We start from the raw sequence: 25,024 nt of genomic DNA, 5'->3' as shown, positions 1-25,024 counted from the left end.
TGCAGGAGAGAGAGAGAGGAGAACAGACATCAGTGCACTTCTTGTCTCTGTCTTGTCTTGTTTCATCTATTCTCTTCTCACCTTGTCTCTTAATACTTCTACTCATTTTCTTTCATATAGTCAAATTAAAAAAGTTTTTTTTTTTCCTTTTTTCTGATCTGGTGTTTTTGTGTCATCTCCACCCTCCTTTGTCATCTCATTTTGTGTCCATCCCTCATCTCGTCTCCTTTCCTCCATCATGTCTCATCTTCATCTGCTGTTTTCTCTTCTCATTTTTTCATGTCTTGTCTCAGCTCATCACCTCACCACCCCATCTTCTTTAAAAACAATTCTCATTTTGTCCCCTCCCCACTATTTTGTCTTATCTCATATTTTCTAATCTTTTCTCCTCATGTTGTTTTTTCACATCTCTTCATGTCTCATCGTGTTCTTTTACATCTGTTGTTTCTACTAACCTCTCGTCGTCTCCTCATGTCTCCTATATTCTCATTTTGTTAATTTCTCATTTTATAACTTCACACTGAACACTTTCTGCAGTATAAAAGTTGGTATGCAGCAGAATTTGGAAGCAGACAGTCTGTTCTGTTGAGTTGTGAGGGGACAGGTTGAAGGGACAGGCAGATTTGGGGATGTTCTCTCTTTTAGTTTGGGTTAAATTCCATAGAGAACACACAGGGAGGTCTGGGCTTCTGGTTCAGCAGCTTTCAGAGAAGCTGTGCTTCATCTGTACTTTATTCGTGTTTCTGAGACACGCGCGTCTCCGCTCAGAGCACGGCAGGGGAAAAGGCTTGACTCATGCCCACAGACCACCTTAGGCATCTGAGCCCAGAACAAGAAAATTGCCATGACCTGATTTCATTCACTTTGAGCATTTATTTGTTTGATCCTGAGGCTAAATGGGAAAAGCAGACATAGTGTCACTCTATGGCCTCCTGTATGGCCCTGAAGCTACTTTCCCAAGTTCTTTTACTGCTTTATAGTCTCACATAAACAGACATTTGCACTTGTCTTTTTTGCTCAGACCCACAGCATATTTTCTGACATGATAGCTTGCCTATATTCTTACTTTCAGATAGACTTTGATCTATTCTTTTGCGGCATCACTTAGAGGCACACACCGCGCAGACGACGTATTCCATGATTCCGACATAATTCCGGGTCACGACGCCTCAAGGCAGCGATGCTTGTGTCTCTCTGCCTGCTGCCTGGGCGTCAGTGTGGTAAGCTTAGATGTGGGTGGGAGAAAGTTTTCCAAGGCCCGAGAGCATCATAAATCAAAACGCAACTTCAGATCCACGCAGCTGGGCTCCCAGGAACTAGGAGCACGATATGAGTTGCTGACATTTTAATTACTTTGTCATACATCTCACACTGGTAAGCCTATTTTGAGAGTGTAATTTATGGCAGTAAATGAAAACAAATATTCTCTAAACCATCTTTCTGAAAGCCGGTTCTTGCCATGTTGATTAATGTAATATCTCTCTAGCGGTCTGTCCAGTGCCCAAGAGAATTAAGTTCTGGCCCCTTTCCGACGTTCGCACATTTTGTTACATTTCAGAGGCTTTTGGATGCGAACACATTGAAATGGCAGGTAAACAATATACAAAAACTCTCAGAAAGTAATTCATCTTCCATTATGCCTATGACTTTTTTCCCCTCAAAAAAAGTCATTTTTCTTTTAGTTTTCAAAATAGAGATGATAAAAAGTATTAAGGCATGATTGTCAGAGCGTATCTCATCAAATTGATCTTTAGATTTGATTCTCCTTTATTGGAAATGGTTGGCCGGTTAAATTGGTGCTTTTTAGCCTGGTCGGTGCACAGCCTTTTCAACAAATCGAAACGGTCGTCCTCTTTGAATATTTAGATTACCTGGGCTTCCCGGCACCTTTCCTAAGTGGATTAACATTTCACGTGGCTCCCAACCTGCATTTTTAATACGTTGTGGGCTGATATCAAAGAGTCCTCAGGGATCAGAAACAAGCATTCCCATTATCTTTCCCACTGTGCTTTGTTTACCAAACCGCGAGCAGGGGCCATTCATCTAGACAATTGTAATGGAATCCAAACTAGCTGGACTAATCGTAAAATCACTTTATACACAGGTCGCATCGAATTCAGCTCGTGGGGTAAACCAGGTAAACGCTCGGGCCCCCGCTCCCTCGGCTGGCAGCGTTACACAAGATCATACATGCTGCTATTAGGCCCTTAAATCATCATGAAGGTGAGCTGTTTATGTACACATCAGTTCGGAGCCTCTGATACTTGCCAAGCCATTTCAGCCGATGCATATTTAATAATTAAAAGTCCATCAAGGCGGGCCGCTCTGACCTTTCAAAGCTGCCTCTGACATCTGCGAAGGGTGCCTTTATTTCCCAGATGCAGCCCAGCCTGGATCCGCAGCCAGGTGTCAGGGTGCAGACAGCAATGTAATGCATCCTCATCAGCAGCCGCCAATCTCCATCCCTCACAGAACCCCCTCCCCACCCAAGCACCAACTTTTGATGGATCTCTTTATGTTAATCTGCTCTTAATCATGAAACGGCAAAAGAACTAAGCAGAACCGAAGCTCGCTCTAATTACACGTCAATATTGCTTGCCGCAGAAGCGCAGACAGCCCTCTTGTTCCTACTTCTGCTGCATTTATTTTTTGTATTTGTCTATTTGCAAACGTCTCTGCGACTTGACAATCTTTTGTAGGGATCTGTCTTGGAAATAAGTAATGACTGCGGCGCTTGTACTCGCGGCATGTAGGAAGACGCCACAGGTCCCTCAGAGCCGAAAAACTAATCATAAGTTTCAAAGCATCCCCGAGCCATGCTCTGCCTCTCAAGGGCTTCTTCGCGGTGGCCATGCCTGAGCAGAAAATCTCTTAGACAGCAGTGATGTGTAATTGAGGATGTCATCAATTAATCAAAAAACGAGGGAGGAGAAAGACTATGCATGAGGAGTAGGAGTCAGGGCTGGAGATATGCAATCCGTGCCTGCTTTCATCTACGGAAATAAAAAGAAAACAATTCCATCCAGCCTACGTGGAGTCGTGGGTTATCAAAGCACCATGTTCTCCGCTGGTTTGAGATGGTAATTTTGCCTTAAAGAGGCACAGGGAACCTGACACCTGAATAAACTGACGGTGATACATATCTGCCACTAAGTGTCTTTCCTAAAAACTTTGGATCGATGGATGAAGTACGATGTGTTCTGATTAATCGTTAGCACGATAGCAGAAGCTCTGACTTCTGACTGATATAAACCCTTATTAAAGGTATAGTTCACTCAGAAATTAAAATTTTGCTATCACTTACTCACCCTCATGTTGTTCAAAGCCTGTATGACTTTCTTTTTTTCTGTGGAACACAAAAGAAAATGTTAAGAAAATATTGGTTGTTGTTTTTCTATACAATTACTGGGGCAAAGAGCTTTCAGGGATCCATAAGGTCACAAAATCTCTATAAAAGTATTGTAAAAGTCCAAATTTGATGTTTTAATACTCTAAAATCTTTTTTTACTAGTGAGTTTTTTTTTTGTTTTTTGTGAAATGGTTCAAATGATTTGTTCTTTGAAAAAAGGCAACTCGAAAGAATCTTTTAAATTAGTATACATACAGTGTGTGTGTGCTACTATTCAAAATTTGAAAATCAAAAATTCAGTAATATTGTGAACTATTATTACAATTTAAACAACTGTTTTCTATTTTGATGTATTTTAAAATGTAATTCACTTCAGTGATGGCAAAGCTGATTTTTCTGAGCCATTACTCCAGTCTTCAGTATCACATGATTCTTTGATTTGGTGCATTTGTTGAAACATTTCTCATTATTATCACAGTTGAAAACATTTGTTTGTGATTCATGTCAAATGAACTGTTTTATAATATCTTTATGAGACTTCTATGGACTTTTCAGTGAACTGTTCACTTTTTCCCAAGTCTGGGTCTCAACAATACTCGCCTGTAGGTTTATTCCCACCAACAGCGGTATTTCTGTCCATAATGACCCTTACCGCTCATTGATTCTCAGCTGGTGTCAGAATGAGGGATCAGGTACATTGAAAACGCTCAGGGCCCCATGAAATTCCTCCACGCCAGATGCATCCCAGTCAAACCCAGGGCGCAATGAGTTCACGGCAAAGCTAGTTTTATGGAACCCAATATATATCAGTTAAGCACTAATTAAAATGCTGTCACTCTATTGCGATAGTGGAATTTGTTAGGGTACCAGACTAATTGTCAATAATGGTTTAACATAGCTGTATTTCATTCGCTTTGTTACTCTCCACAGAGCCATAACATTGGAGAACCAGCTAGTGGTGCTTGCCACGGCCGCCGCGGATGCCGGGAGGTACTACGTACAGGCTGTTAATGAGAAGAATGGAGAAAACAAGACAAGTCCATCCATTTACCTGAATGTGGCAGGTAAGTTGGGGGGGGGGGGGTGAATCTCACTAGATCATTTCTATTACCCTGCAGCTAATGTCACATGGCCAGCCACTGATGCAGCCCAGACAGAACTATCGACCAGACGTGGGAGTTATGGCCTTCAGTTTGTCCGCTCCATCTTTTGTTTTTGCCCACGTGTTGTATTGTTCCACTGTTTCATTTGCTTCTATCCAAAATATGGCCAAAGAGGCGAATAGGAGTAGAAATTAAATTAGCCTGCAGCAGAAATAAGTAGTCATTAGAGTACCCTTTCAAGCCAATTAGCTTTTCGCTATTGCTTTAGTGCATCATCAAGCCTGCTTGTGGTTAATGCAACAGGTGAAGAGAGACTTCCAGTTTTAGACAAAAGTGGAGATGAAAAGGAAATTATTAAAGGATCTTAACCAAATGACTAAAAGACAAGGCCAGATATAAATGTTCCATAATAAGGGAGCAGAGTCCATTCATTTACAAATTTTAATGTTATCAGATATTATTATTCAAATTATTTTTATATTATCAAAAGTTTAAGGTCAATAAAATAGTTTAAAAAAATTACACTTCCCAAAGCTGCATTTATTTGATCAGAAATACAGTAAAAAGGTAAAACATTATTATAACAATGTAAAATAACTTTTTCATTTAAATATATTTTAAAATGTAATTTATTCCTGTGGCAAAGCTGAGTTTTCTGTATCATTACTCCAGTCTTCAGTGTCGTATGATCCTTCATAAATTATTCTAATATGCTGATTTGCTGCTCAAGAAACATTTCTCATTATTATCAATGCGAAAACAGTTTTTCTGCTTAAAGGGTTCATATTATGCTCTTTTACAAAGTCTTGATTTTGTTTTGGGGGTGTACTAGAACAGCTCTCTCATGCTTAGTGGTTCGAAAATCGCATTATTTTTCACATAATTTACATTATTACAATACCTTTCTCCCCAGCCTGAAACAAACGACTCGATTAGTTCCGGGTTTGACGAAGGCCCGCCTTCTGAAAAACAAAATGTGTTGTGATTGGTTAGCTGTCCCAGTGCGTTGTGATTGGCGAACCGCTTAGACAGCGTTTCAGTATTGCCCCGCCCCTTGCCAAAGCAACAAGTTATTGCCATAAAATGTTAAATATTGCCATATCATCAGACCTCGAGAATACTGAACAAGAGGATCGTGCAGAACCTTTGCACGCACGAAAATTGCAAGACATATTAAACTGGTAATGTTATTGTTGTTTAGTTTTTTTTTGTTGGCTAAATCACGTTTTAGATAGGATGTCAACAACAGCTTAAAAATAACTGCATTGACTATGTACAGATAAGTGCAACGGTAATATGTATTATATTTATTAGAATGAATAGCATGAATTTCACTGAAACTGCTATACAGTTGAATTTATTTATACCATAGTTCCACAGACTATTTGTGGCAGCATATATATGCAAATTAATTCTCTGCCAGCAGGAGGCGCTGTTGGAGTGGCAAAGCTCGAGGTTTCACAAAACAGAGCTCCGCTCACAAACGCTGCTTTATCAGACATTGCATGCAAGATGAAATGAAAATGACATCTAAAATTTTCTGAAAACAGTTGGTTTCCATCAGAAATACAGTGATATAAAACACCTGCACTGGGTTTCGATTTTGAAACGTAGTGCTCCTGAATGGCCCCCAACCATTCAAATTTCTGTAGGCGGGATTTACAATTTGTGATGTCACAAATACAGGAAAACAACTTTGTAGTCCAAACGAGCCGTTCGCTGTAGTTCTTGAAAAGGGATTTTTTAAAAACGAAATATCTCCCTTTGGAGTGGACTTTGAGATTTGTAACTTTGTAGATCATTTTATGCCCAAATATACACACTACACACTGACTAAAATTCAAAAAGTGAAAAAGCATAATAGGACCCCTTTAATATTTTTGTGGAAAGTGTGATATTTTTTTGTACTAATTTAATCTAACGCTCATATTAAATTATTCTTTACAAACATTAATAATTCAGTAATGCTGTTAAATGTAATTTTTTAGCAAATCTCAAACTTCATTCATACTGAACATTATAATTTTGTGATGCATAAACACGTGTATCATTTAAAATGATACATTTTAGTGTCAATTTATAAAATGTGACCCTGCTTTCTTTAATGCCAAAAATCATTAGGATATTAAGCAAAGATCATGTTCCGTGAAGATATTTTGTAAATTTTTAAATATTAAACTTAAAACTTAATTTAATTTTAAGCACCCTCAGATTCCAGATTTTCAAATAGTTGTATCTCAGCCAAATATTGTCCGATCCTAACAAACCATACATCAATGGAAAGCTTATTTACTCAGCTTTCAGATTATGTATAAAACTCAATTTAGAAAAAAATGACACTTATAACTGGTTTTGTGGTCCAGGGTCACAAATACTTTTAGGCAAAATAGTTTGGAATTTTAATATCGATCATTTATTAGTTATTGACCATAACAAAAATAATTAGTTTTTTGGTAACATCCAGAATGTAGGTTCATCCCTAACTGTAAAACAGTCTTGGCAATGGCAGTGATTCCCTCACAAGCTGTGGGTTACATCATTGACCTCTGGGAAATGGCAGTGAGCTAGAATTTGATGTTAGATGAAGGAACATGGAACTAGCATTATTTTTTCCAATGCCAGATGAAACCAACTTGATGATTTGAAGAGTATAAATGAGCAGGAGGCTGGAGGCCACTAATAAAAAAAGAGACCAGCGCTGAGCTGCTACGCCAACTGCAGAGTTAATAATTCAATTGAATTATGAGTTTTAATATCCTGATGAATGAAGTGCATTTAAACTAGTTTTCAGTAAAAGACTTTAAGGCTGTTCTCTCTTCATTTGCTTTTCAACAGCTCCGGTTTTCAGATTATCACATGAGATGATTAGCGTCAAATCAGTGAATGCGGTACAGATAAAGTACAATTGTGTTCATCGTAATGAGCGTGTATTAGAGTGTATAGCTCTGTCAGAACCAGGGATTTGTTAGGTTGCGATGATACTTTTTTTGGACGCTGTTGAAATTAAGCAGTTAATTTCCCCATTGAAGTGCTAATTCCCCTGATATTTGAGAAACAATAGTGCCGAGCCCAGATGAAGGGGTCTATCATCATGCGACTGCACTGTGGCATTTATGCCCAACATCTCATTCTACTCTTCACGTTCTCAGGAAGTAAGCACGGAATGAAAGAGACAGCAAAATAAAGAGTATCCGGTGGGAAGCAGCCCCCCTGAAACCCTTTTTAGTTACACTTACTGAAGGCAGATGAAAGCTTCTACTGCCCTTAATGTGCGTTAAGTACAATTCAAATGTCAAGACTGCCCTTTTCAAAAATTAGCCAGCATTCACCTCAGGGCTGCAAGGCAAGTGCTATGAACGAAGCAAAGAATAATGACCTCTGAAGAACCATGGCCTTGGTCTTATTGTAATTAGCTGTGCTAGCTTGCCAAGGCCAGTGTCAAATCTCTATCCATGTGAGCATACAGAAGGTTTGAGATTTGAACACACCCCTAACCCCAAGTATTAAATGTAATATGTCCTGTACCATTTACACCACATTCATTACCTCAAACCATGCTGCTTGTTGAGGGAGAGATTTGCTATTACTTTTTTAAGTGATTGTTGTAACGTAAAAACGTACTATTTAATTTAAAGGGAAATAGTTTAATTTAGCTCAAAGGGACTCTTTTATGATTTTATAGGAAATTTGAACAGACTCGCTGTTTCACGGCTGATCAATTAGGGGGCAGCGATTCATTGACCAAGCCATATAACATCAGCTCTGCACTGGATATTAAAATCCAAAATATAGTGAAATTACTATTAAATAGCACAGTAACAAGATCGGCTGATTAAGACATTAACTTGAGAGCACAAAATACAAGATACTTATCTTTTCAATATAATTAAATTTTATTTATATAAACCTAAGACATAAACTAATCTAACACATGGACACAAGCATTCACACATTCACACGTTGCAGAAAGAGAGAAAGTGAGGAAAGGATGAGCTTAAGAGAATGAAAATGTGACATCCCAAGTTTACAGCAATATGTGCTATTGCATAGACCTGAACAACCATCAATCACTTATTTAACCCTCGCTTTGAGTTTCTCAATGAGGCTAAAATTTGTATTAACTGCACCAATTCAATTTGAATCTGGTGGTTACTTGCTTGCTTTGCTAAGGAATTCCCTTTTGTCATTGTCTTTGCATAAAGGCTTTCCCCGAAGTTGCTGATTGGCTGAGAGTTCAGTAGTCGTTGAAGTGACGTCTTGGGAAGCCAATGGTTGGGCGTTGGCTGAGGATGCGGAGTTGTGGCTGGTAGAGTTTTGAGGCGGTCACAGACTCGAGTTGAACTCAGAGCCGAGGCATGGCGGCAAAACTTAACTGAGTACCTGAAACTCGCAACAGAAAAGAAAAGAAATTAAAGTAAAAGAATGAAGGGATGTAAAGAGACTAGGTTGGGTTTCTTCTCATTGTGGTAGCAGCTGGCACTTAGGCCAGAGCACACTCAAAGAACAGCGTCAAAAACGCGGTGGCAAAAGTTGAAGAAAAACAAAAGGAGAGAGAAAAGAGAGAGTTTGATGGCGTCCTGAGTTTTTAAACTCGGCTTCTGGACAGATCCCAATGCTTGTCTTAACCAATTAGAAATGATCTTACCTAGGGGTGTTGCTCTGTTCCTCCACCCAATCAATAAATCAACATGTTATCTGATCAGTCACGTGTCCGAACTTTACAGGCTCTTGCAAAGTATACTTTTGAATGTGATTTCTATAACCAGAATATGATACATTTGACACAGAATTAATTGGAAGAAACATTTAAAGCATGATTTTTCAAACTCATACATACCAAACACGCATATGAGTCCTCCAGCTGTCACGGAGATATCCAATATCCAAAGGAGTTTTATTGAATTTCCAAACAATCAACTAATGAACATGGAACGAGGACAGGAACGGGAAGGCCAAATATGGACACGAGAGGCGGGGAAACACAAGACACAGACTGACACCAGCTATTCAATAATGATTAAAAAGACATACATAATATTTGATTAAAATGATAGTCTATGTGTGGGTTACAAACATAATATGGGGTTGTAATGTAATTTTAGGATGATTTTAGGTGCATATGAAAACGAAAGTCTCTGTGTAGTTCTATGGAGAATGAAGACATGTTCTTTAGACAAAGGAATTTCGGTTTGGTCTGTCTTCTATGTGGGGGAAAGGTCAGTCTAAGGAAGCTCGTGACTTCCAGCGTGGAACCCATGTGATGGCCATCTCTTTGACCATCAGTCTTGATTACTTGCCCCCAAATTTGAGGGTCTCCTTCCTGAATTGGAATTATCAATAAGTGTTCTTTTGTCTCAATGTTGCAAGCTGTGAAAGAGCTGGTTAGTTCACTTGCTTCAGACTAGTTGGAGCTAGGAATCTGATTTACGATGTTGTCCTGTTTTCTTGGGGCCTCTCTGTGGAATTTCAGCTCCTCATGTTTCTATGTTCTGATCGAATCTTAAATTTGTCTGATTCGGTCTCTGATATCCTACATTGTACTTGTGATTTTTGCCTTGTAGCCATAGATTTGCATTGAAATCACAGGCATATAAAATGCGGGTGACGTGTCACCCCACTTTTAGTAAAACGTAAATTCTTCCCCCGAATTGAACCAATATTTTCTTCCGCTTTCGGGCAGATGTGTTCATGTAGACATTTTTAAGGGCAACTGTGATGAAATATATATTTAAGTTCAAAGAGACAAGATAGTCACATCTTTTTGTATACATTTTATTCATATTCAAAACAATGTGAACATTATGGTGCGCGAAACACTCTCATACAGTGTTTGTTTCAATACTCGAACCCGGAAGGCACTCTTGTGCAGAAAGTCCAAAATGACTCGTAGACGTAATAATAATTTATGACATGCTAGGAAATCCCTAATATGGACAAAGGCATCCGGCTATCGCTGTAGGTAATCTGAATAAAAAGCAACGTTTTGACTGATGAAACATGAAGACAATAAATACACGATTACGACAAAATCCATTTTCAAGCCATCTCCAGGTAATAAATAAAGTATATGAATTATGCAGTGCTAATTCATATCAATTATTACATTAATATGTTTTCTGCCTTATTTTGTGATAAAATGGAAAAAGTGTGTGTTGTAGATAAACCATAATTTCATAATATTGTCATTAGGAAATAGGCAAACATATTAGAGAATAATAATAAACATATTTGATATCTTAGTCAACTAAAAGAGATGAGAATTTTCTTTCTCTCTTTCTTTCCTTTTGGTCAGTTAGATTTAACAAATAATTATTTGTCACTTCTGTCCCCCTCTTTTCTGAAATGATGGCTACTTTCCTGATTGAAAGGCAGACCTAGGCCATAAATATAGGGGCCAGGGGTGAATTTTTCTTCTTTTTTGAAACTAAAGGCTCTTTCACACCCAGAACAATAACTATATTTGCATCCACGCCAATATTGCATGATATTGTTCTGTTTATTATAAGCACACACTGCAGTTTTGTCAGTTTTACCCCTGCTCAATCTGTGGATTCTGATTGGTTGTCAGTGATTTTATCCTTCATCAGCTGGAAAAAAGTGTTCTGAAAATGTTGTGTTATTGTTCTAGTTGTGGTGTTGTGTTGAGTTTAGGGGTGGAACAGTTCAACTTTTTCACGGTTCGGTTGGTATCGCGGTTTTAGGGTCACGGTTTCGGTACGATTCAGTATGTTTAGGGAAAAACTATACTGTCAAATAAAAATAAAGAAAATAAGAATAATCTATCTAACTACAGGCAACAGCACAAATAAATACAATAGAGTAAAGATACAAATCAAATAAACAGTGATTTTCTTTTTTTTTTTTTAGGTAGGTCTATAACCTTAATTAGTTTTTAGGTACAGAAATTGAATAAAGTAATCAAATGTAAAACAGCATTGCATATTTGACTGTAATTAAAGATAAATCTTTATTAATGGTACAAAAGCGATGTTAACAAATAAATAAAATCATTATCAACAAAATTAATCTTTGCAATGCAGAGGAAACACAGAAGCTGCATCTGAAGAGGCGTTTAGATGTATTTATTTACACACCGTTTAATACAAGACATGAATGCATTTAACCTGCAGTTACAAATGCATAAATAATGTTTTGATATTTTAATCTTAAAACGTTGAATACTGATATTTAAAATTATTAAAAAAAAATTAAAAGGTACTTTAAATGTGAAATTAAGGCCACCAGTAGGTGGCAGCAAGTCACTGTTAATTAGTGAGTCATTGCGATTGAACTGAATCATTTAAATGGTTGATTCATTCAGGAAATGAAACACCATCATGTTTCTCAGAGACGCAAAACAGTGCTGTGGCTGTGTTTGGAACAATTTTTGTTGACGAAATACAGCAAAAAATAGGCAATATGGTGTCTAAAACGTAAGTCTATTAAAATTAACTTTTTGCTTATTTAACTGTTGTATAGACTAAAATCAATATCACATTTGTGGTTTTTGCGAAATAATTTCACTCTTCGTGTGTGTCAGGGAACTGTTGTGTGTGTCATGTGTTCCTGCCTCTTGTGCCCTTATTTGGTATGTTTCCTGTCCTTGTCTGATGTAATCATTAGTTTATTCGAATCCAGCCGTGTCTGTTAATTTACCTGTGTATTTATAGTCCTGTCTGTGTTGTGCCATTTTGTCTGGTCTACTCGTTACTCCCCGGTGTTCCTATCAGTGTCTGCCTTGTCTTGCCCTGCCTGATGTCCTAGTAAAGTATGTTATTTGAGTTACATCCTCGTTTCCGTGTTTCCTGTGTCCTCCCTGCTGTGTGCACCGTGACAGTGTGATATTGATTAACTATATGAAATTATATAAGTATAAAAACAATTCTGCCCCCACATCTTGAATTTTGGCAGCATTCTAAATGCATTTTATTAGACTGAATCATGCAGTGAAAGAATGCACTGTAAATGAGCACAGTTAGTCTAGTTAGTGTTTAAGCACTCATAACTCCTCGTATAATCTGTATGATAAATGAATATCTTTTATCGTATACATCTGAACTTTTGTTGCTTATGATGAAGGAATTTGCGAGTTTCAGTCTAAACAAAATTCAGCGATGACTAATCTGAATGCCTCTGATTGGCCACTGCATTCCTAAGCTCAACAGAATCGTGTGTGATTGGTTATAATGAGCAACGCTGTAAAAACACGTATGTACAGTGTAACATGAGCTATTTTTAGTCTAAATTTAATACAGCAATCAAATCCTTTAATTTCATTTACACTAGTTTCATGCTTCAAGTATTATAGTTTTATTGAAAAACCAAGGGATCCCCCCCAAGTATATTTTTTTGGGTGTTATGAGGGGTCTCAATTAGGGCTGGGCGATATATCGAACACAATGATCATGCGCAACTCGTCAGTAAAGCCGGTTCCGTGATTAGCGATAAATCTCCATCACCTGCTTTCAAATGAAGTGGCATTTAATACACAGAGCCGTAGTTCACTGACAAGCTAGCAAAATATCGAGTTCATTATCGCAGATGAATCGCCTTCGATAATGAACTCGATATTGCGTAGCTTGTCAGTGAACTACGGTTCTGTGTATTAAATGCCACTTCATTTGAAAGCAGGTGATGGAGATTTACCACTAATCACGGAACCGGCTTTACTGACGAGATACGCATGACAATCGCATTCGATATATCGCCCAGCCCTAGTCTCAATGCTTATGGGAGGTCCGGGACAATTCCTCAATTCGAACACTTGATTTAAGTCGAACCGCAGTCCTAGCACGTGCTGAACCGTGTGTGGAGAACCATACGGTTCGATTTTTTTCCGCGAACTGTTCCACCCCTAGTTGAGTTAAGTTAGTTTTTTCCAGTCTAAAAGTAATTCCAACGTTGCTCATTCCTCTATGTCATTATTGTTATAGCTGTAGTGTGGGTGTTTCTTTTATCTTAAAATTAGAAACATCATTAATACTTTATAGTTATTGTTATTATTATAGTTATCATCCCTGGTGTGAATGGGCCTTTAAGACAATTAGCAAACACCCCTAGCAATCACTTACACACACTGGCAACCCACACAACATTCTAGCATCTGGGTGGCTAATTTGAGAGTTTGTTCCTTACTTTATTGATTCATATTCTATTCAGAGGCATTTTTCTTGCCTCTTTTCTTTTTCTTGCTTAAAGGTGATCATCCATCCAATCGTAAATGAATTATTGTGCATCACACTGAAAAGCTTTTGTCAGATGCGACATGGATTCCATTCGGCGGCATCTCCCTCAGGCTCCATGCTGTCGCACTTTCAGTATTCCTCACACCTGGCTTTAGAAAGGTCAGCCTGGTTGAATAAGCCACCTTGGAGCATGTGAGCAAGGCTGATTAATTGATATCACTCAAGAGAGCATGTTGTTACAATTCAGTATTAAGAGTGGGACGTGATTTCAATTGGCCGATGTAAAGGATCACCTTGAAAGTTGATTCACTGATGCATTGATTCTTTCTCAAATGATTCTGGATCAATCCATAAAGATTCTTCTGCTACTCAGATCAGATATATTTCAGATATATTTGTATTCAGAATCTTTGCATTGTGACTCCCTAAAACAAATCAAATCTTGAGGGGCCTAACGATTCTTAAACATGCCCTTTAGTAGCGACTAAATTTATTGGACCATATTGTCTTATAAATGTGTGGACGTGGTTCCTCTGATACAGATTATTTATCTGAATGCGATCTGTCTGTCATTCTGCCTGGCAAAGGCCGCATTTTAACTCTCACAGCAGCTTGATTTATTCGAAAGGAAATAGGCTTCGACTAACCAGCTCAGTCATTATTTGCCGTTACTAATGATCTCATTTGGAGGCAACCGTGTGCTTGGTTCTGTTTCATTTCTCCTGGATAAAATAATAATCCACCATTTTAAAACAGAGCTGGCACTTCTGCAGAGATGCGTCCATTGTTTGATGGTTAAATGACATTGAGTCTCACAATTGAGATGCATTTACAGGTGGCTTTCCAGGCTTGCTTTCATAGAAAAAAACATGACACAATAAGCAGTTGACAGCAACATTATGCTGAGGCATCATCATATGAATGCTGAAAAAAAAAACTTAAGTAATTTGGTTTTGTTTTCCAGTAAAAATATTGTAGCATCCTTAAAACAAGATAAATGTACTTATAAGTGACAATATACATGGTTGTTCAAAAGTTGTTGTTTTTTTTCTGTATAATTATATTATTATATTATAATGAGAAAAATACACACTGTAGCTTTTATTAGTATTTTACTTAAATTTAATTTTAAATTGTAGTATTTTTTCAGTATTACTGTTTTTAATATATATTTGATCCGATAAACAGTGAGCAGAAGAGGCTTGAAATAAGATGAAAGTATTTGCCAGTGGTGTGAGAAAAATTATCTTGTTCTTGTTTTTGTTTTGCATTAAATGTATTATTAAAATCTATTGTATTGTAAATGTATTATTTAGTTTTCCTTGTTTTAAGCTAAACTAAATAGACTTTGTTTTCAGGTCTCTTTGAAAACATTCTTTTGTCATTTAGATTCTCAATTTAATGTACATTTTATTGAAGATGTTTAGGTATTTGTACTAGAAAACAAGACAAAGATATCAAGTAAGAAAATGATGCCAGTTTCTTCCAAAATCAAAACAAACTGAAATGAGGAAAATACTTGTTTCATTCAATACTTAGCTCATGAAAAGTTTTTTCCTGTAATTTGTGTGTGATGTGTTTTTGTGCTAATTAGAGTCTTTTGTTAGTTTAGCAACACGCTAACATCAACCTCTTGATGTGCTGTGTTTGTGTGCTGCACATCACTCTGCTTAAGTCCGCACTCTGCCTACATAGAACATCTCACATCAGTCACTTTTGAAGGTTCATGATGTTTAGGATGCTGCTGTTGAAGGCAGCTGTTTATGTAGACAGTGAGCAGCAGGCGAGCTCATATAGTCTGGAGATTAACACCAACACAGGAAGCTGGTGTGGGTTTGTATTTTCTAAATTATATATTTTCTTCTCTCTTCCTATGGATTTCTTTTTGAGAGTGGAGATGCTTTGCTTTCTGACTTCAACAGCCCTGCCCCGTTATATGAGCGGCTATTGAATTCATAGTGGACACAGGGAATCTGGATGTCTGCTCAGGTATCCCATGGGTACCTGAAAAAACCTTTCAAGGAAATCTAACTGTGTTTCTAAGCCCAGCTGCCTTTCATCACTTTTGGATTTGTGACAATAAGGGAAAGCCAAGGCTTTAGGAGGGAAATCAATCATGGTTTCATTCTCAAAATGCTTGTTTGTGCACAAACATAATCAAAGCTGTAGTTTAGCTGTCTTTTGCATCATCAAATCAGTCTCCATCGAGATATGCTATATAATATGCAGTAGATGACCGATTATAGAAATAGAAGCTTGAAATTGCAGAACAAGGATGTTTGGTTGGTAACAGACGTGGACATTAAAAATTCATATGGACGGTTCGTGCGTGTGTTGTATTATGCGCCCCTAACAGACCACATGAGGTTTTAATATGCTTTCATCTGCCTTTTAAATGAACCCCCTGTTTTTGACTCGGTTTACAGTGCTCTGAAAACATACTACAATCTATCAGAGGTGTAATGGTACACAAACATGACGGTTCGGTACTTTCTTTCGGTTTTGACGTCACGGTTCGGTATGGTTTCGGCACAGCTGGGGGAAAAACTAAACATAAAATAGCTTTTTTATCATTAAACAGTGGTTTACTGAACAAATTGTTCTTTCTTTAAATAAATTCAATTATAATTACAATTTTCTTAGGGATACAAATCTACCTCAGTTTATGCACTAAACAATAGGGAGCCCTTTTACTGTATGTTACTATAAGATTACAATTAACAACAGAGCCCAAACATACGTTCTATTACTGTTTATTTTTCAATATAATAATCAACACTCAACTTTAAAAAAAATTGTATGCAAACATAAATTGCACATAATGCAGTTTTAAAAATTGACTTCTAAATCACAAAATTTCTATATGTTGTTGAGATATATTCATTTACACCTTAGCTGTCATAACTTGTTTCATTATGGATTTAATTAAACATTTCTTTTCTTTTCTTTTCTTTTCTTTTCTTTTCTTTTCTTTTCAGTTGCCCCTGATCTAAAATAACAGGTCACCTGTGAGCCTGAAAGAGCAGCTCTGTCTCTACCTTCAGGCCAGCAGAATATAATAACATTTCTACGATGTTTTGAATGAGCAGCTACCGTTGCTGCAGGGATAAATTTATGCCAAGCTCAGTCAGAGCTATGTGATAAACACATCCACCTGCAGCCATCATTTGCAAGTCAGGTTCCTGTGCGGTTCTCACCCTGCGAGCGAGCCGAGGCTTCGGGTGAACGCTAACTGAAGAATCGACGCATATAGACACGACTCAGAGTTCGACAGAAACAGCAGGACCATCAGGGGAGGGCGTGGGATTGAACCCTAGCATGCGGAATATTCAGAGAACAGCGTCGTTAAGATTTAATGAACACCTCCATAAATTTTTATCATAACCTTCCTGCTGGCAGATTACATTCAAACAAAAGGCGCTTTCCTGTGCCGTAAGCTGACCCAAGAGACTAAATATGATTAAAGCTGAGCCTCCCTCCCCATGTTATCTACCTTTTATTTATTTATTTATTTTCGTACTTATTGTTATTATCGCCTTCTTCCCACCAGAATATCCTCTCCGCACCCCTCCCGCCCCACTTCCACCATCTGATTTCCTTGAGGAGTTTCAAATTAGCTCTGCCGCTCCGATGAGGGTTTCATTCCTGACACTCAGCACCTTGTTTAATTGGCTATATCTTAAACAAATAGGTCCCCCGAGAGATCGTGTTTAGTTTGTAATATCTTAGATTTGATAACTTGTCACCTGTAATTTGAGCCGAGATTGATAGAAGGCGACAGCGGGCGATTTGAGGTGCTCTGATGGACCGTCTGCTGGAGAAATCTGCCGTTTCTCCTCATTAGCGTGTGAAAAACGCACCGGGGTTTGGTGCTCGCAACAACTCTTGACGGAGGAATAATAATATGCCTGTCATCTTTTCTGATAGTAGATGTTTATAGGTGTGGTGACACTTAACCTTTTAAGATGATAACACGCTCGATTATGGGAGGCAAATCACAAGCGTCTTATCTGTCAAACGTTGGCCCCTCTTTGTGTTCTTGACGAGATTTACCCAATGTCATTGTTATTTTTGATAGTTTGCCTGAAGTAATGGAGGATGAAAAATCAAAAGTAGAGAAGAATGCATTAGAAATGTCCCACGGGGCCCAGCCTCAATTTCCTCTTCGATTACAGCATCGTCTGGACTTAATGTGCTACCAAAGAATGAATAGGCTCACGACTTCAAAGTTGGAGAGAGGACAACATTATCAGCTTCCTAAACATAGCCTTTGCTAATAGCATTTTCAGCAAGCCAGATGTATCTTTATGGGATGGACATTAGAGTGCTTTTAATGATGATGTAGGAACTAAAGGGATAGATCACCCCAAAACTACAATTCTATCATCATTTACACACCCTCATGTGTTTCTAAAGCATATAATTTTTTTCATTTAAATCTACAAGTATATTGTTGTATCCTTCTGGGTTACAGTGCCAGGGCTCATTATTTTAATAACTCATTTAAAATAAATATATATATATATATATATATATATATATATATATATATATATATATATATATATATATATAATTAATTGTTAATTTAAAAAAGAAACAAAGCTTTAATTTATTTAGCTGATTTTATTTTATTTTTATTATTTATTAATTTCTGTATTTATTTATTTCATTTTTTAATATAGTTTTTTTATTTTTTATTTTAGTTCAAGTCCTCTTTGCATTGTATTAGGGGCAGCGGTGTTGAGTTTACATCGGTTATACAAAGACTGCATGGGTATAAAAAAGTGGGTATTAAAAGGTGAACTATGGAGGTTTAACACTTTTTGTGAATACTTCATTGTATTGAATTTATAAAAATATTTGCAATACTTTATTTCTGATTAAAACAGTTATTTCACATTTTCATGCAGGCATGTGCTCTTTTCATTTGCATAAAGATCTTTTTATTCTTTTTTTTAATTTCTTTTAATTAATAACTAACTTTTGTAGTTGCAGTAATAATGAATAGCTTGCCAACCACGTGGTTTCAGTAATTACCAGTTGGAAAACCATTCCATTGTTTTGTAATTGCACCATTATTAGCAACCACGGTGTTGCGTCTCTTAGTTTTCGGCCCTAGGAAACAGACTGAAGTTTTGTTTAACAGCAAGACGTAGTCATAGACATGCAATGCTCAAATATAATTGTGTTTTTAAATGTGACTTAAACTCACAAGCTGATATGCACAGCAGAGTATCCATTTGAGTGTGTGCATATGAATACAGTCCAAACCAATGCACCCTATGTGTCACTGGCAAGAATAATACTAATAAAATCCTCATTCGCTGACCCTTTCTCTTTCTGCATACAAATAGGAATGAGAGTAAACATGTTTATATCAATAGCTGCATATATTTTGACAGGCCACGGCCGAAAATTCAGATACTGAGCAATTTTTTGTCTGGAAATAGGACATTGGAAATATTAGGTGTATTTTGGGAAAATAAGCAAAGGAGACATCATTTCTAAATATGCAACACTCTTGCCGTTTTTAGCTAGCAGGTCTGTCCTCGGGCATCAACATGACAGCATGCGTTTTGGCTAGTGTTCATGTTACCACAGCTTTATGGTCCGCATGAGTTAGTCTAGTCACTCTCTTGTTAGCTTGTCAGTCACAAAAGTATCACTGGCGTTGGAAGTAGGTCATGGAAGTACAGTGGTTAAGTCTGTTTACAGGAAAGTCTGCGTGTTTTGTTTCCTGCACCGCAACAGACACTCCTTTATGAAACTCCAGCGTGGCGCGATTGTGATGTAAAAATAAACAGCCATCTCTTTTTGCGCGAATCACTGCGTTCAGGGGCCTCTCCCAGCTTTCATTGTAGCAGTGCAGAGCCTCAAAGTGTCGCTGCAATCATTTTTGTATATCCACAGTAGCATTCTATTTCATGGATTGCAAACAGATGGCAGAGGCATTGAAGTGAAGTGTTTGCATATGCAAAGAGCATCATTCCAACAGCAGAATGGAACAGTGAGGAATATATATCTGGATATGCCTCCCCTCCATATATATATGAGTGTGTGTTGTGTTGACTGTTGAAGTCAGGCGGCATTTAGATGGCTTATTCTGTCTAAAAGACGCGCCTGGGAGCGATGATAACAAACTTTTCATTCTCAAAAAATTCAGTAATGCGGTTCCCCGTTAATAACATTTTTAGTGCCGTCTAACCTCTTTATGCCAGCGTTTGCAAGAAGTCTGCCTTGGCCATGCAGAGGAGACAATCCCAGATGAGCACAATCTCATTTCATTGTGGATATATTATTTGCTTTGTGATTGTAATATCAAATCCTAGAAGACTGGCCAGCGTTTTAAATGGATAGTTCAACCCCAAAATGGGACTTTTGTAATTATTAACACCTTAATGTCATTCCAGACCTGGGGTGCATTTCCCAAAAGCATCGTTAGCTAACTGTGGTCATTAATTCCACTGAGCTCTATTGTTAACGACAGACAGTCTTCTGTAGAAAACAAAAGCATAATTAGCAGAATGGTCCTGCTGTTCTTTTCCATATAATTAAAAGTGAATGAATCCAAAGTGTCTAGTTCCAAAAATAATAAATAAATAAGTGTTAATAATAATAATAATAATTATTATTATTAATTATTAATTAATTAATTAAATACATAATAATCCCATAACAGTAGTTCAGTAGTTTTCCAAAGATGTTTAGTGAAGAAACATCCATACATACATCCATACTTACATACATATATTTATAACAAATGTGTATGAGTTTTAAGAGCTGCAGCAAAAAGGATATTTTGATTGAATAGTGCCTTAAAAGGATGATTTACTGAAAAATGACAATTCTCTCATCATTTACTCACCCTCAGTAGAGTTTCTTTCTTCTGTGGGTCACAAAGAAGATATTTTGAAGAATGCTGGTAACCAGAGAGTTTTAACATTGGGTTACTATTGACTTCCATTGTATAGTCTTTTCTCAAAAAATGTTCTGTTGTGTTCCACAGACAAATAAAGTTATATAGGCTGACTATATAGAGAGAAACGAGAGTGAGTAAGTGACAGAAATTTCATTTTTGAGTGAAAATGTGTTTATTTTTCTTTGCTCAAAGCTATCATCATAGTCTCATGGACAACTCTTATGCTGTTTTTTTGTCATATTTAAAGCTTGGAATTGAAACAAGCAGCTTGGACATTCTACTAAACATCTCTCCCTGTGTTCCACAGAAGGAAGTACTGTAATTCAAGCAGGTTTGGAACATCATGAGGGTGGGTAAATGATGACAGAATTGTAATTTTCAGTGACCTGACCCTTTAATAAAGTTTGCTGTCAAGTGGAAAAAACGGTTCTTATCTTCAGTGCAATAACCACACACACACTTATTGACTGGCCAGTATGGCCAAAACTCCTTGGCAAACAGAGGCATCATGGGCGGTCAGAGAATCAGTCAGCACCTTCTCTCCTTTATGTTTCCATTGTGTATTCTTAAGATGATGCTTATCATTCCTCATTCTGTCCGTCTATATGAATTACCTCTGAAACAAATTGCCGAAAGACATTTTACAATGCTGTCTGAACAATGTATGTTAATGCTGTGACTATAAAGGGGCACTTACCGAAATGCTGTTGGCATTTGCCATTGGATTTCAACCCAAGGCCAAAGGAATCATAAAAATATATACAGAGGGAATATACAACAGCTGATGACTCTTGAGTTCCTGGAATGACTGCCGGATTGGACTGGGATTTTGTAACGGCTCAAATATACTAATGGAGGTGGGTCATTTTACTAACATTTGTTGAACATGGAGTGTTTAGACTGTTGTAATATTAGTGCAGAATGAGGCTGCACAGCGCCATCGGTGCAATTAAAGCATAATTAGCTTTAGCATGAGAATGATGGTGTTCGCTTGCTCATTTAAAAGACATAGAGGGCGTTTGGGCAGATTACAACAACCCTGTCGTGGCCTTCATGCTAAGAATGATTTATGCTTGAGGAAAACTCATTCTTATATGAAAAGAGGGTTATGGGGGAATTGCAGAGATAATTAAAACCAGTCTTGGAGTCATTTAGAGGAAATTTTACTTTGAAATTTGTATAACATGGTGCTGTTTGATGACCATGCTAATCTACATAGTGCCAGGGAAGCTACTTTGAAAGTTTAAAGGGATAGTTCAGCCACAAATGAAAATTGTGTCATCGATTACTCACACTCATATTGTTCCAAACCACATAAGGTTCATTCATCTTCTTCTTCTTCAAAAAAACTGAAGATATTTTAAATGAAAACTTTTTTGTCCCTCCGTTGAAAGTCTATTACACCAAAACTTGATGCAAAAGGTTCATAAAGAGAACATAAAAGAAATCCATATGAATTAAGCGGTCTAAGCCAAGTCTTCTGAAGAAACACTTTATATGATTAACATATTTAATTTAGGTTTTATTCACATATAAACATTGATCAAAGCACATATATCGAGCTCATCTTATATAGAAAACACATGCACAACTGTACTTGCTTGACACATGAGAACAAACCTCATTGGTTCTTGTGCACTAAGTAAGCATGTTTGAGGATTGAGGAATTTTTTTGAGCTTCGAAGTTGTGGTGGAATGGAGGGACAGAACTCACTCATATTTCATTGAAAAATATATTAATTTAAAGGAGACCTATTATGCCCCTTTTTACAAGATGTATTATAAGTCTCAGGTGTCCCCAGAATGTGTCTGTGAAGTGTCAGCTCAAAGTACCCCACAGATAATTTGTTATTTCATTTTGAAAATGCCTATTTTGAGTGGAAGCAGAAACACGCTGTTTTCATGCATTTCTCTTTAAATGCAAATGAGCTGCTGCTCTCCGCCCCCTTTTCCATAATAGGGCTGTGCCTTTACAGCTCATTCCTCAGATACTCTGCTAAAAACATCTGTTTGGTTTTGATTATCATTTCTATCGCACTGAAATCATGCCTTTTAAACTTCTGATAGACAGTTTTCTGAGCGCACACATCTGAAGCACATGCATAGAAAGCGGCTGTCACACAGCATGTGAGTACTAAACTAAGTTCTCTTTCATGTTTTATTGTGCTTAAACTGTCAAATACACACAAGTTTGTTAAAAACACACAAGTTTCAAAACAGTCGGTTATGTCTTCAAAGGGAAACAGCTGAGAAAGAAATAGCATATTTAGATCTGTGTGGCGGCAGCGTAATACACAGTAAATAAATCAATAAATCCACTGGTCTCCTCTGAGGCTGGGACTCTAAATACTGTTCTGTGCTCGTCTGTGCAGCCAAAGACAGTTATTATACTTTGCTTGAACCTTCGCCATGGCATTAGAACTGCTACACCATTGTCACTTGCGAAAACGGAATGCGGCACCGTGGGTGGAACATGCAGATTAAGGGGTGGAAATATTATAATAATATCCCCTTTCTATGTCACGGGGGGAGCGAAAACTGAGCAGCTCGTTTTACACAAGATTGAAATGAAATTTACTGGGTTGTTCTTTTTCATGTTTTCTGGGTTGGTAGTTGTACCGGGAACCTGATTATTGCACTTACAGTAAACACGGAAAAAGTCAGATTTTCATGATATGTCACCTTTAATTAAAATCAATCATTATTTATGCAGCTCTGTTTGATGCCGCTTGTGGTACAGAAACAACACACTACCTTTAAATAGTAAAACTACTGTTCAAGTTTCTACAATACATTGAAGCTTGTTAATAGTATAAAATACTGTATATGTAATACAGTTATGAATGAATGGGTGTTTTTTAACTAGTGTTTTTTCTGATACATTAAAAAAAATCTTTCCTCTCAGGACTACTTATGAGAGGGAGAATAGTTTGAGAATGAATTTGATTTATTAGTACAGTTTCCTTGGCTGTAAAACCATGTATTATGTAATATAAGAAACTGGCAGTGTCGCGTTACTTATCCTTTCACTTTAAAGATACCTACAGTACACTTTGCATATGAAAAAGTTGCTTGTTTGTTGGAAAGTTGCAATGTCTTGAAAACTGAACCTGTATAATGCTAGTTACTTTTTTATCACTGCAGTGGTATTCAAATAGTACTCCAAGTTACTTCAAAGTGTACCAGGATATTACCATTCTAAAGTCCCAAAAAAAAGTGAATGCAGTGATGCTTTTTGTTAGTGCCACTTTTAAAAGCATCCTCTGCAGAGGAGCTATATCTAGCTTTTAAAATCCATTTTTACATTTAAATAGTTTTAAAAGTAGAAGTATTTTCCTGACAAATAGCAGTCCCTCTTTTTTAATTTACCTGCAGGGAACTGGTGATCGCTTTGAAGAGAAAGCAAAGAGAAACTCATTTTCCTGTGCCGTCATAAAATGGGACGAGAAATGACTGTCTTTCTTTTTCCTCTCTATCTATCCTTTCTCATGCACTATACAACTGGACAGCGACACCAGTGTGTGATTTGCCACCAACGGGCCCCTCAGGGACGGCAGCCGTGCAGTCAGCAGTTAGGCAGGAAGTCTGCCGATGTCCCACAATTGTGTGTGTTTATGCACAAGTGGGCTGTGAATGTAACGGGCAGCCTTCATCATCGCTAAATCTCAGACCACACTCTTCCTGAGCCCAACTGCAGAGTGCTAATCTCCCTCTGTGTCAAGCGAAGAGCCCCTTGACTGCCGGATCATTAACCTCTCTCATAGAGCAAGCGTGCTCACGTCCTGGCTGGGAAGAAATTCCCCCTCACATCAGCAGCTCAGGAAAGAGCGGGAGTCCGGACTGCATCCGTCTCTCATGCCTACAGCTACTCTCACGTAGGAACAGTGCCATATTATATTATATTACACTACTGTTCAAAAGTTTGGGGTCGGTATAATTGTTTGAAAGAAATTACTTTTATTCAGCAGGTACACTTGATCAAATGTCACAGAGACATTTACATTGTTAATACCAGATTTTCAAATTCTGGTCTTTTGAACTTTGTTTTCATCTTTTTTTTTAGCAGTACAGCTGTTTTTATATTGATTATAATAAGAAATGTTTCTTGAGCAGTAAATTATCATATTAGAATGATTTCTGAAGGACCATGTGACACTAAAGACTGTAATGATACTGAAAATTCAGCTTTGCATCATAGGAATAAATTATATTTTAAAATACATTCAAATGGAAAACAGATATTTTAAATTGTAATAGTATTTAACTTTTTGCTGTTTTTGCTGTATTTTTGATCAAATAAATTCAGCTTTTTGAGAACTTCTTTCAAAAACATTAAAAATACAGACCCAAACTTTTTAGCTGTATGTTTAGTGCTGTCAATCAATTAAAAAGAACTAATTAATCACAATTTTTTTTCTGTAATTAAACGTGATTTATCAAACTTAACAATAAAATTTCATTTAAA

The 25,024-nt window shown here is 37.3% G+C and overlaps 1 protein-coding gene across 2 annotated transcripts in view; it reads left to right on the top strand.

Moving 5' to 3' along the window:
* LOC306868710 (protein sidekick-1-like) overlaps positions 1 to 25,024 on the top strand; it is a 377,664-nt gene that overhangs the window by 207,276 nt on the left and 145,364 nt on the right. For both annotated transcript variants that reach the window (XM_079415005.1, XM_079415004.1), the window contains exon 5: positions 4,280 to 4,413. In XM_079415005.1, coding sequence (XP_079271131.1) covers positions 4,280 to 4,413 — 134 coding nt within the window. The remainder of the gene's footprint in view (positions 1 to 4,279; positions 4,414 to 25,024) is intronic.

This window comes from Barbus barbus (genome assembly GCF_936440315.1).
Source record: "Barbus barbus genome assembly, chromosome: 4".
NCBI classification, from domain to species: Eukaryota; Metazoa; Chordata; class Actinopteri; order Cypriniformes; family Cyprinidae; genus Barbus; species Barbus barbus.
This window is presented reverse-complemented; position numbering and strand designations above follow the sequence as displayed.